Source organism: Chiloscyllium punctatum, chromosome 2 (assembly GCF_047496795.1).
Source record: "Chiloscyllium punctatum isolate Juve2018m chromosome 2, sChiPun1.3, whole genome shotgun sequence".
Taxonomy (NCBI): Eukaryota; Metazoa; Chordata; class Chondrichthyes; order Orectolobiformes; family Hemiscylliidae; genus Chiloscyllium; species Chiloscyllium punctatum.
Window position 1 is genome coordinate 18,058,498 of NC_092740.1, and position 13,764 is coordinate 18,072,261.

The window sequence follows — 13,764 nt, forward strand, 5'->3', positions numbered from 1 at the left end:
AATACATAAACAAACAATCAAACACCTAAATACCTCCTCAGAGAATAATCCCACCAAGCTAGAAAGGAAATTGGTGAATATTCATTGCACTACATGAATGGAGAAGTATATTCCTCTTTCAGTAAGGGGACCAAAATTGTACACAATACTCCAGGTAAGGTCTTACAAAGGGTCCACAGAACTGTACCAACAAGTTCTACTCCTATACTCAAATCACTTTGGGACAAAGGCCAACATTTGTCTTCCTAATTGCCGAGTGAACCTGGACACTGGATGTTTAGTGACTCATGAACAAGTCCACCGACACTTCCCAGCATCTCTCCAATTTAAAAAATATTCTGCCAATTTTTTTTTACTCTCCCAAAATGATGAACTTCACACTTATTCACATTATTTTCCACCTGGTATGTTCAAGCCATTTAGTTAGTCTGTCCAAGACCTCTGGAAGACTCTTTGTATCCTCCTCACAACTAAGGATCTCACTAAATTTGACGTAATTTTGATGTATTACAAGTACTCTTCAATTGGTTAATTCTGAGCCATTTCTACATGACAGCAACCAGAAACCAATCCCATTACCGTGGTCCAAACCTCTACATCATCCTTTGATAGGAGCAAAATATGAAAAAAGGCCTTTCATTCCCACTGAGCCCACTCTTTGAAAAAACTTCCCAATTCATCAGATTCCCTGGTTTGTTTCACAATGTTGTGTTAAATATATATACAAATTCCAGTTAAAAAAAAAGGAAGCAAGAAAAATGGTGCCCAATGAACAGGAACACATATGCTCCAGGAATATAAAAAACTGCTAGGACACTAAGTTAATCGTTAATCAGAAATTAGATTTGATGCATCAAATCATTCACTCACCTGAATAATGGAAGCACCAGTCTTTTTCATTTCCTCAGATATTTCCTTCAAGGTTTGTGTTTCTCCTTCCTGACACCAGAAAGAAAAGTGAAATAGTGTTATTCTTGTGACCCTCTAAGTTTTATTTATTCTTTTTTTTAAAAAACATGTGGGCATTGCTTATAAGGTCATAAGTTATCGCCCACCGCTATTCCCTGCTCACAATAGTGAATTCTTAGGCTTGAGAAGGCAGGAAAAAGAGAGTTAACCAGCATGGAATGGGATACCAGAGAGGCACATATAGTCGAGCCCAGAAGGAAATCAATAAACCAGTTATATTTTGCGTTACATCATAGATTACAGGTCATTCCAATAGGATGTGACACTTTGAGAGCTGTGGAAAACATACAAAATCTGCCAGGAACTGAAAACAGTGAGAAGGTGGATTGTTTTAGAGCAAGACTGCTTTAACAGAACTGCAGTGCAACATCCCAAACCTAGAACCAAGCACTGTCTGTCCCTTCCACCTATAAATCACCGAATCAGATTCACCTTTTTTTTCCCACAATACTGTGTTAAATATGTAAATAAATTCCACTTAAAAAATCAAGGATATTGACAGATTTGTTGTATATTATTGAAATGTTCTGTTTTCACATGGGAAGAGTTCATCAACATTCACCTCCAGGTGTTTGTTATTGTTCAAACACAAATACGTCAGGCAAGGGGACCATGGAGCTTAGCTGTAATTAATGCACTTAGCTCCGAAGATCAAAAAGTCTCTGAAGTATTATGGACAGCAATGGTTGTTTGGAGATATAGAAACAGGAATAGGTCATTACAGGCTGGTCTGCCATTCAATGAGATCTTGATTCATAAGATCATAAGGAATAGGTGGAACAACTCATTTGACCTTTCAGGCCTGCTCCAACTTAACTCCATATTCCCACATTTGGCTGACAACAAATTTAACATGAGCAACTGATACAACATGAACGGCCACTTTAAGAAGAGTTCTGAATTTCTATCATCCTTTTTGTGTATCCAAGATTCTCATAACTTGACTCCTTAAAAGTTCTGGCTCTCATTTTAAACTTACTTAGAAATTCCCAGCAGCAGAAATAGCTTCTCGCTATTAGATTAGATTCTGTAAGTGTGGAAACAGGCCCTTCGGGCCAACAAGTCCACACCAACCCTCCGAAAAGCAACTCACTCAGACCCATTCCCCTACACCTAACACTATGGACAATTTAGCATGGTCAATTCACCTTCCCTGCATGTCTTTGGACTGTGGGAGGAAACCGGAACACTTGGAGGAAATCCACACAGACACAGGGAGAATGTGCAAACTCCACACAGACAGTTGCCTGGAGGCGGGAATTGAACCCGGGTCCCTGGTGCTGTGAGGCAGCAGTGCTAACCACAGTCACCGTGCCACCCAAATCTTCTACAACTATGTGCCTGAAACACTGTGCCTCACTCCCTTTCACAGGCAAGGAGTTAAATGCATTTGACAAATAGAAATACCTTTTTCGGGACAAAAGCCATGGGTGTGATATATAATTCCACTGAAAACACAAGTCACAGTCACTTCAGATTTCAAGAAGACATCCTTTCAAAAGGAAAGTTAAGACACACTTACAATGCCTACATCTTTCAGTGCAGCAGTCATGGAAATAGCAGGTGTACTGGACTTGGCTGGTGACTGGGGTTTGGAAGATGGGGCTGATGCTTGTCTTCCTGGGGAAGAGGATGATGATGCAGCTGATGCCGTAGGAGTAGCCGCAAATACTTGCTTAAAACCTTTTGCTGCAAGCTGAACAAAATTTGAGAGAGAGTGTATGTATTACTGTCATAGAATTACAAACATACAGGTCTCATTGAAGGAAGGAACTACCCAATTAACTCTACTTCCTTGTTTATTGCCTTTGTCCTGAAATGTTTCCTCTTAAACTAAATATTAAATTCCCTAGCCTTCCCAGCAGTGCATTTCAGATCCTACAACAATGACTTGAAAACGACAAACTGTTTAATGAGGTGGCGGCAGGGTGGCTCAGTGGTTCGCACTGCTGCCTCACTGCACCAGGCTCAATTCCACCCTCAGGCCCTGATTGTGTGATGTTAGCAAATTCTCCCAGTGTCTATGTGGGCTTCCTCCTATGCAGGTTAGGTGGACTGGCCATGCTAAATTGCCCAATCTGTCCAGGGGTATGCAGGCTAGGTGGGTTAGCCATGGGAAATGCAGAGTTACAGGATCAGGGTAGCAGGGTGGGTCTGGGTGAGATGCGTTTCAGACGGTCAGTGTGGACTCGATGGGCCTAATGGCCTGCTTCTGCACTGTGTGGATTCTATGATTCTCTCACACAAGATAATCTGAAATAAAAATTAACCCAAGCAAAACTATTTTCTTCTTGACCCACATCAAGTTATTGATTTTTCTGTTCAGAAACCCTTGGCAGTTACTTCCAAACTTTAAACGGTCATTTAAAATATTTAATATGTACCATAGTAGCTTCGCCACTGAAAATTAAGAGCTCTTATTTGTCACCATATTACATTCCACATACAATATCCATCTCATAATTTAAATTAGGGTGGAAATTTTAGTTCTTTTCAGAACCATCGGGTCAGTTTCCACATTTATTCTACCTTGACCCGGCATCAGTAGCTTCACATTTTACTCATCTGTCTCACGGATACCACATCCAAAATGAGCCAAAATTCCTTTCTACTTACCATTACAAAAAACTGAAAGGAGCATACTCATAACTCAAAAAAGCTTCTTTAAACTCAACTCAATGTCTCTTGTTAGGTTAACCTGAGAATCAGCACCTAAGTTCCTGAGTTTAGCTCCATTAAAGCCACGTTCCTTTCACCTTGGTAACAGTGCCCACCTCTGATCTCTTCTTTTAGCTATCTACTATTCAAACCCTAATATACCTTAGCTCCCCATGAAACTTCCTCAGTGATTAGGTTAGATTAGATTCCCTACAGTGTGGAAACAGGCCCTTTGGCCCAACCAGTCCACACCGACCCTCCAAAAGAGTAACCCACCCAGACCCATTTCACTCTAACCAATGCACCTAACACTATGGACAATTTAGCATGGCCAATTCACCTGACCTGCACATCTTTGGACCATGGGAGGAAACCGGAGCACCCGGAGGAAACCCACGCAGACATGGGGAGAATGTGCAAACTCCACACAGAGAGACAGACAGTCCCCTGAGGCCGGAGATAAATTTCCCAAAAAGTTACTGACCAGAAGGCCACCACCACCTTCCAAGGGCAACTAGGGATAAGCAATGCAAGCTGACCCAGCCAGCTACACCCGCATTCGGAATTTTAAAAGAACCTTAAACCCTCATGAACCGTTATCACAGCAAATTGCCTAATCATCAAATTTTAGTCTCCCAGAGAATCAGGAGACTCTGGTCATTGCCTTCAAATCTCTGCATTGCTGTTCCCCACGATGTGTTGCATCTAACCAAACTACAAATTACAGATGTTTGATTCATCAACATTGACTTACTTTTTATTCATGTCCTTGAACCCCTGCCCTTGGTAAACCCCCACAATACTCAATTCTCCTACCCCTGTTACTTTCTTACTCTCAGCCATCTTGTACTAAATGCAAAGGAGTTGTACTTAAATCTGGACGCCAGATAAGCAGCTCCAAAAAGTTAGCAACAGTGCATCAGTCAGACAGATTGTAGTACTGAGGCAAATTTGGATGTTGTGAACTATGAAAATAAGGCTGTGCCTTCGAAAGATATCATCGAGCAGCAGCATGGACTTGTGAAAAAGGAGACCAAGAATAGATCCTTGAAGGACAACAAAATAATAGTACAGGAACAGGAAAAATAAGGGAACAGACTATGACTGTAACGTCAGGAGATGCAAACTTCCAACATGTATCTTTGTAAATAAATGCTTAAAGTGCTCAAAATTAGTTTCACGTCTATTCTTCATATCCTGGACTCAAATCTCTCTTTTCTTAAAATCTAAAAGAGCATTACATAAATGTACCAATTGCAGATAACCAAATATTCTGATCATGAATAATTTTAATTATGTTAGCATACAACACATTTGATCATTTAACGTTGAAACAGACAGTGTAGGTACAAAGCATAAATCCTTCAGCAAGAATAAAAGTTACATTGGACAGTACTTCAAATGAGAAAAAAAGTTCTTACATGTTCTTCCCAGGCCTTCTTTTCTCTTTCGTAAGCCTCTCTTCTCTTTTTCTCAAGTTGCTCTTTAAGAACTGCAGCACGTGTATTTGCTTGAGCCTATGAACAAAGTTTAAGGAAATTCTACGAAAGAATTCATTTTCAGCAAGTATATCTTTAATTCTGTCCTATCAAACAGTTTATTCTATGTGGCCATAATTAAAAACTGCACTGAGATATTTTGGTGAACTAGCATCTAAATGAAATATAACATTTTGCCTGGGAATCTGGTGGAGGCAAGATCCACCGGGACGAAATTGGACAATTATCCGAAAAAGGAGGAATGAGGAAGTGATGAAATTATAATATTCTAACTGATAATATAATTATCCAGAGGCTTAAGTTTATGCGCTCAGGAGAGCAGGTCAAAATCTCACCATAAAGAGATGTTGAAATTTCAGCTTCTTTCTGAAATTACAAGCGAGTCCAATGGTGACCATGAAACAATAGTTGATTATCACAAAATCAAAAAAAAATTAAGGTCTTCTTAAGGGAAGGAAAATCATCCATCTCACCTGTTGTGGCTTAAATGCAACATCAGATCACAGCAATGAAGTTAATTCTTTAAAATGGCCCAGCAAGCTACTTTAACGACTATATTGAAAGAATGGATACCTGCCAGAGGATCTGGCATCAAGCAAAGCATTGGGAACAATATCCAGCGAAGTCCTCTCTACTAATATCTGGGGGCTTGTGGCAAAATTGAGAGCCATCTCAAACAAGTCCAGCAACAATGCGAGAATAACTGTATCCCAAACAACACCAACACCATATCGAGGGAAGCCAGGCCCATCAACCAGACAGAACCACCAGAACGTGACAGGAGAGTTGGTACTGCACTCATTAATCAGCAGGGAGTTGTCCTGGAAGTACTCAACATCGACTCCTGACCCTGATTACTTCCTCTTGTGGCCCCTGAGCTGATGAATCATTTATACTTCACACCATTTGGAGGATGCATTAAGGCAGCAAGGGCAGACTCCAGTGGAAGAACTCAATGTCCTTCATGAAAAATGGCTCAGCAAAATCAGTACTAATTGAGCTGGTTGTGTCCTAAATGATATAGTTGCTAGTCTGGGGCAGCAGTAGATGGTAAACAAAAGAGAAAAATATGTATCAACTCTTCACCAATCTGTGTCAGATGCATCCAAGCACAATAGTATTGGTAGAACGGACTATCGCAGAGAGAAAAAATCCCATCTTCACATTGAAAGTATCCTCAATTATGATGGGTAGTACTAGGACCATGCTAAATGGAATTGATTTTAATATATCAAAATCATTTGGCAAATCTACAACCACCAGTAATAGCAAGCTGCTAGCTTAGTTTTGGTTCATGAAGCGTGCAGGCTGGCAAGCCAGGAGCAGCACCACACATATCATGTGTGATGAGAGGTCAACCTGAAGAAGGTATGAAAACAGGACTTGTGCACCAAGATCCACAGTCAATGGATCAAACCTCTGCAGTCCTGCCAAATGCAATCATAAATGGTGGACAATTAAACAAACTCACTGGGAGAAGGAAAAAAAAATCCCCATCCTCAATGATGCAAGAGTCCAGCACATTGGTGCAAAAGTCAAGGCTGAAGCATTTTCAAGCATCTTCAGACAGAAATGCCGTGTAGACAATCTATCACAAACTATCCGGAGGCCTCCTGCATGACAAATGCCAGACTTCAGACAATTCCATTTGCTCTATGTGATGTCAAGAAATAGCTGAAAGTAATAGGATTATAAAAAAGCAATGGGCATCAACAACATTCTGGCAATAACACTGAAGACATGGGCTCCAGAGTTAGCCATGTATCCTCATTAAGTTATTCCAGTGGAGTGACATAATTGGAATCTCCTTGGCAATGTAGAAACTTGCTCAGGTATGTCATGCACACGAAGAGAAACAGGACAACTCCAACCCAGCAAATTATGGCTCCCTCTTGCCTCTTCTCCACATCCCCCCCCTACCCCAACACCACCCCCATCAGTCTATCCTTAATCAGCAAAGTAAATAAAGTTATCAACAGTGCTATCAGACTGTTTTTTTATCCCCCCCCACCCCCCCCCACGAGATTTGGGTGTCACTGGCTAGGCCACTAGTTATTACCCATCCCTAGTTGGCCTTGAGAAGGTGGTGATGAGCTGCCTTCTTAAACCGTTACAATTCATTTGGCATGGATATACTTGTACTCGCAATGCTTTCAGTGAGGAAGTTCCAGGATTTAGGCCCCAACAGTGAAAATTTCCAAATCAAGATGGTGAGTGGTTTGGAGGAGAATTTTAGGTAGTCTTGTTCCCATTTATCTGCTGACCTTGCCCTTCGAGGTGGTAGTGGTCATGGGTTTGGAAGGTGCTGCCTAAGGAACTACGGTGAATTTCTGCAGCACATTGTGCCAATAGTACACAGTGCTGCTACTGAGCATCGGTGAGTCAGTGTTCATGGATGTGGTGCCAAGCTAGTCAATGGTAAACCTGAAAATGTTGATGGTGATGAATTCAATGATGGCAATATCACGATGTCAAGTTGGTCATGCTTAGATTCTTTCTTGCTGGAGACCACCTGCTCAATGACTCACGGTTTTAGATTAGATTAGATTAGATTAGATTAGATTACTTTACAGTGTGGAAACAGGCCCTTCGGCCCAACGAGTCCACACCGCACCCGCCAAAGTGCAACCCACCCATACCCCTACATCTACCCCTTACCTAACACTACGGGCAATTTAGCATGGCCAATTCACCTGACCTGCACATCTTTGGAGTGTGGGAGGAAACCGGAGCACCCGGAGGAAACCCACGCAGACACGGGGAGAACGTGCAAACTCCACACAGAGAGTCGCCTGAGGCGGGAATTGAACCCGGATCTCTGGTGCTGTGAGGCAGCAGTGCTAACCACTGTGCCACCGTGCTGCCCACAAAGTTCCTCCAGAACCATTCAGCTTCTTAACTCGTAAAGCCCTTTTCAAACATGCACCAATGAATCAAACTCAAGATGGGAACCATTCCAAAGAACGTCAGGTTTGATTGGTTTTGTCCATTGCTATCTCCGCAGATGCTGCCAGACCTGCTTAGTTTCTCCAGCACTTCCTCGTTTTACCATTCACTGGAAATGGAAATTGATCAGCCATATAAATACTGCAGCTTCAAGAGCAGTCCAGCAGCTGGAAATTCTGCACTGAGTAACTCACACACAACTCCTCAAAGTCAGTCCACTATCCACAAGGCACATGAAGAGTGTGATAGAATACTCTCCACTTTCTTGGATGAGTGCAGTTCCAACAATACTCAAAAACCTCAACATCATCCAGGACAAAGCAGCCTGCTTGACTAGCTCACAACCTAATACCTTCAAGTGAATTTATCCTTCAGAAAGCCAGGATAGACGTGAGAAGCCGAATGACCTTCTTCTATCAGTAACCATTTTATGATTTCCAACAGAGTTTATCCACTAGGCCGTTGCTTGTACTGGGCGATATTGCTTTTTAAATGCTTGTTTGTTCCATTAGTTCATTTTGAATTGCTTTGACAACCATGCAGAATGAAGAGCTAAAAGAAATTAAGAATCTAATCTCTGGTGGAAACAAGGTAGTGCTGGAGACACCATCTCAAAATTAAGACTCAGACAGGAATTCACTGAAGCATCTTACTACTAAGAACAATAAGCTTCATGATTTTCTGCATTTTTCAGCCTTTTCTTGTTGACAATGTTCAACAAAATTCCAAATTTTGATAACTTTGACAGAGTGCAGTGTACTGTCCTTTCCCTTGATGTTCACACTGCAGAATTAATGATTATTCAACATATCCTCAAACAACTCCAATTTAAAAAAAATTCACACACATTCTCAAATCTCTTGTATTTATTTGCCTTCTTCACTCTGTTACTTCCACATGTTCTGTAACCATGCAGAATGGTGATGGGTGACAGAAAATAAACTTCAGAAGAATGGAATCATGCAAGCTCCTTGATATTTTGTATGAGTTTGTCATCAAATTATGGGATGTTATTGATGCAAAAAACTTAATCAGAACTGGATATGTTGGTAATGTCATGGCAATATCACTGGACCAATAGTCCAGAATGGTAGGCGAGCATTCTAGCAATGCTGGTTTGAAGTCTGCCACAGCGAATGGTGAAAGCATAACCGTCACCATGCAACCACTGTCAATAGAAACCTGTGTGGTTCACTGATGTCCTTTGGGGAGGGAAATCTGCCATTCTTACTCAGTATGGCCTAATTGTGACTCCAGGTCTGCAACTATGTGATTGATTCTTAACTGCCCTGGGCAATTAGGGATAGTCAATCACTGCTCTTCCAGCTGGCAACACCCACATCCCATGAACAAAACAATTGAAAAATACAATAATAACCAATTCAATGGACAGACAAGAATGTGATTTGTCGTGAGAGATAACTTTGAAACAAAATAGGAGATTCAAAGTGGGCCACTGTAATGATGTCATAATGAAAATCTTACAGAATGAATTCAACAATTTTTTTCCATCCGATGCAGAAAACAATTTACGGATCTTGAAATATTTTGTTTAAAAGGCATCTTCATACAATTAAAGTATTCAATATACTGCTGTTCATATTAAATTAATGTCTTTTTTCTCACATTTAAAAATGATAACCAACCCCACTGACACTTCGAATCTCATACCAAGAAAAACAAAAGTTAAATCAGAATTAAGTATCTTTGGCAAACAAATTTTGAAAAGAATCCTAACCTTGAAAGTTGGTATTCACCAGCTTTTGAACACAGCTACATGAAGGCTCACCACTTTTACAACTTACAAATAATCTAGCGTTTGATTAAAGTTTTTAATCTGACTCATTAAATTAGTTACTTGAGCAATGGTCGACATCTCAGAACAACTCAAGATTTCTAAGTTGTTTCCCCCTCGTTAGAACCATCTTGAGGCTCCATAGATTTAGTTGTACACTAACATTTATGGCAAAAAAGAAGTTTTAAATACTACCAGCAATCTAGTCAGCCTATTCAAATGGAAGAGTCCAATAGGTATATTAATTTACTTTTCTCTTCTCAGATGCAATCCTATGCTAAATGTTCAGTTTCTTCAAGTTCTCCTGAACTAGTCCTTGTTGATCTAAAAGTTGAGACTCAACTTTTTTTTATTTAATCATATATCTTTTAAAGAGCAATTGTACTTCTGTGAAAATGCTTAAAAACATAATAAATTTTTAAAGAAGTCTTAAAATCACTTCAGATTCAGGAACTTAAAATTTCAAGTTTTGGAAATTTAAAAAAATTGGTTCAACATTTTCTCTTGATAGCTTCAATACACATACATTCAGAGAGCATTGGGATCATTACCCCCTGCAAAGAACCATGGTTAAAAGAGGAAGAGAGGATTAGGTAGAAAATTCTAGAGCACGAGCTAAGGCAGTTCTGGAAAATCTCCAAGTATTTGTGAAATAAAAAGGTACTAAATCACCTCTGAGTGGTGAAAACAGAAACTCACTTCTACAAAGTGGTTCAGCTTTCACTAAATTTACAAACAATAAAAGGAAACAACTTCTTAATGTTAGCTGACCTGTCATGTTACCTTACTACAACAAGGTAATGAGATTAGGCACAGAATTTTTGTGAGTGATTTAATGGTTGGTCGGTGAGTTAAGGAACAAAGATCAGGCCCTTCAACCCACCAAGCTGGTACTGATACATGACAACTTTCTAAACTAAAACATTTTGTCCCCATACAGTCTGTATATCTCTGTTCCATACCTATTCATACATCGGTCAAGATGCCTCTTAAACACTGTTATTGTATCTGCTTCTATCACCTCCTCTGGCAGTGCATTCCAGGTACCTCACCCTGAGTAAAAAACTTGCCTCTCACATCTCCTTTAAACTTAACTTCCTTTACCTTAAAGGAATGCTCCTTCCTAAATGACATTTCTACCCTGGGAAACAGACTATACATTCGTTTCATCATTTTTAAAACTTCCATCAGGCCGTCCTTCAGCTTCTGACATTCAAGCGACAACAAGCAGCTTATCCAGTCTCTCCTCAAAGCTAATATCCTCCAAACAAGACAACAACCTGGTAAACCATTTCTACATCCTCTCCAAAGCCTCCACATCCTTCTGGTATTGTGGTGATCGGAACTGTACATAATATTTCAAAAGGTGGCCCATAAAATTCTATACAGCTGCAGCATGACTTGTCAATTTTTATACTCTATGTGCTGATGAATAAAAGTAAGCATTGTATAAGCTTTCTTGATCATCTCATTCTTGTTGTGCTATTTTCAGGGAACTGTGGGCCTGATCATTCTCTGCATGTTGATGCTTCTCAGGGTTCTGCCATTTACTGTCTAAATCCCTCCTGTGTTAGATCTCCCAAAATACATCACCTCACATTTGTCTGGATTACATTCCAACTTCCATTTCTGTATCTATATCCTGCTGTATCCTTTGGTAATCCTCCTCACTATCTGCAGTTCCCCAAATCTTTGTGTTATTCACAAACTTAATCAGACCACCAATATTCATATACAAACAACAACAGGGGTTTGCAAGGTTTGCAGCTCAGGTTGAGGTTTAGGGTGTACGTTTGCTTGCTGAGCTGTAGGTTTGATATCCAGACGTTTCATTACCTGGCTAGGTAATATCATCAGTGGCGACCTCCAAGTGAAGCGAAGCTGTTGTCTCCTGCTTCCCATTTATATGTTTGTCCTGAATGGGGTTCCTGGGGTTTGTGGTGATGTCATTTCCTGTTTGTTTTCTGAGGGGTTGATAGATGGTATCTAGATCTATGTGTTTGTTTATGGCGTTGTGGTTGGAGTGCCAGGCCTCTAGGAATCCTCTGGCACGTCTTTGCTTAGCCTGTCCCAGTCGAAATGGTAGTTTTTTTCATCATTGTGTAGGGCTACGAGGAAGAGAGGGTCGTGTCTTTTTGTGGCTAGCTGGTGTTCATGTATCCTGATGGCTAACTTTCTTCCTGTTTGTCCTACGTAGTGTTTGTGGCAATCCTTGCATGGAAGTTTGTAGATGATGTTGGTTTTGTCCATGGGTTGTACTGGGTCTTTTTATTTTCACAGGAAGAAAGTTAGCCACCAGGATACACGAACACCAGCTAGCCACAAAAAGACACGACCCTCTCTCCCTCGTAGCCCTACACACGGATGAAAAAAATCACCATTTTGACTGAGACAACACATCTATCCTGGGACAGGCTAAGCAAGGCATGCCAGAGAATTCCTAGAGGCCTGGCACTCCAACCACAACGCCATAAACAAACACATAGATCTAGATACCATCTATCAACCCCTCAGAAAACAAACAGGAAATGACATCACCACAAACTCAGGAACCCCATCCAGGACAAACATATAAATAGAAAGCAGGAGACAACTGCTTCGCTTCACTTGGAGGTCGCCACTGATAATGTTACTTAGCCAGGTAATGAAACGTCTGGATATCAAACCTACAGCTCAGCAAGCAAACCTACACCCTAAACAACAGGGGTCCCAGCACTGATCCCTTTGGAACACCAATGGTCACAGATCGCCAGGCAGAAAAACACTCTTCACTGTTACTATTCTGCATCCAAGCCAGTTCTGCATCCATCTGGCCAACTCACTGCAGATGCCATGTGATTTCACCTTCCGCATCAGTCTGCCATGGGGGATCTTGTGAAAGGTCTTGCTATACTCCACAAAGACAACATTTACTGTTCTGCTCTGATCAACAAATTTTGTCACTTCCCCAAAAAATTCAATTAAGTTCATAAGACATGATCTTCCCTACACAAAGCTACGCTGCCTCTCCCTGTTGGTATTTATTTTTCCCCAAATGTGAGTGAGTAAATTCTATCCCTAAGAATCTTAACCAATAATTTCCCTACCACTGACGCAACCCTCAATGGCCTGTCATTTCCAGGATTATCCTTGTTGCCCTTCTTAAACAAGGGAACAACACTGGCTATTTCTCCAGTCCTCTTGGACCTCTTCTGTGACTTAATTGATACGAAGATTTCGTCCAAGGTCCCAATAAATTCCTCTCTCCGTATTCTGGCATAGATCTCATCAGTCCTGGAAACTTGTCTACTATTTTTTATATTGACATGACCTAGTTTATCAACAAAACTCTCCCAAGAATCAGCATCCACTATGTCCTTTTCATTTGTGAATACCAATGCGAAGTACTCATTTAGGACCTCACCCACATACTCCAGTTCCATGAATTAATTCATTCTTTGGTCCTTCAGTGGACCTACCCATATAAAAAGCCATGGAATTTTCCTTAATCCTGTTTGCCAACGACATTTCATGGTCCGTTTTAGCCCGCCTAACTCCTTTAGATTATTTCCTGGTTTCTTTATTTTCTTCGAGGGTTCTGTCTGTTTTCAATTACATTGGTAAAGACATGAGAATAGGCTGCTTGTTTCCTCTCCAACAATGCCAGTTGAAGGAAGGTAAAGGTGCGACAAAACCATAAATACTGTAAAAAAGGTACAGGCAGATAGATTACTGATTAACAAGGGAATCAAAAGGAAATCAAGAGTGGATCAAAACTTGGACTGGAGGCCACAATCAGATCAGCCATGATCTTATTGAATAGTGGAGGAGGTTCAAGATGCCAAATAGTCTACTTTATTAATATATTTATGTGACAGAATAAAAAAAAGTTACAGCATAGAGGGAAGCCATAGAAGG

The 13,764-nt window shown here is 40.6% G+C and overlaps 1 protein-coding gene across 8 annotated transcripts in view; it reads right to left on the reverse strand.

The window, feature by feature from the left end:
• Positions 1–13,764, reverse strand: part of nek1 (NIMA-related kinase 1) — a 165,065-nt gene that overhangs the window by 53,612 nt on the left and 97,689 nt on the right. For 6 of the 8 annotated variants that reach the window (XM_072594483.1, XM_072594523.1, XM_072594501.1 and 3 more), the window contains 3 exons: positions 5,049–5,144; positions 2,492–2,665; positions 871–939 (listed from right to left, as the gene is read on the reverse strand). In XM_072594483.1, the coding sequence (XP_072450584.1) occupies positions 871–939; positions 2,492–2,665; positions 5,049–5,144 (339 nt within the window). The remainder of the gene's footprint in view (positions 1–870; positions 940–2,491; positions 2,666–5,048; positions 5,145–13,764) is intronic. The other 2 variants (XM_072594516.1, XM_072594508.1) reach the window with 1 other exon arrangement.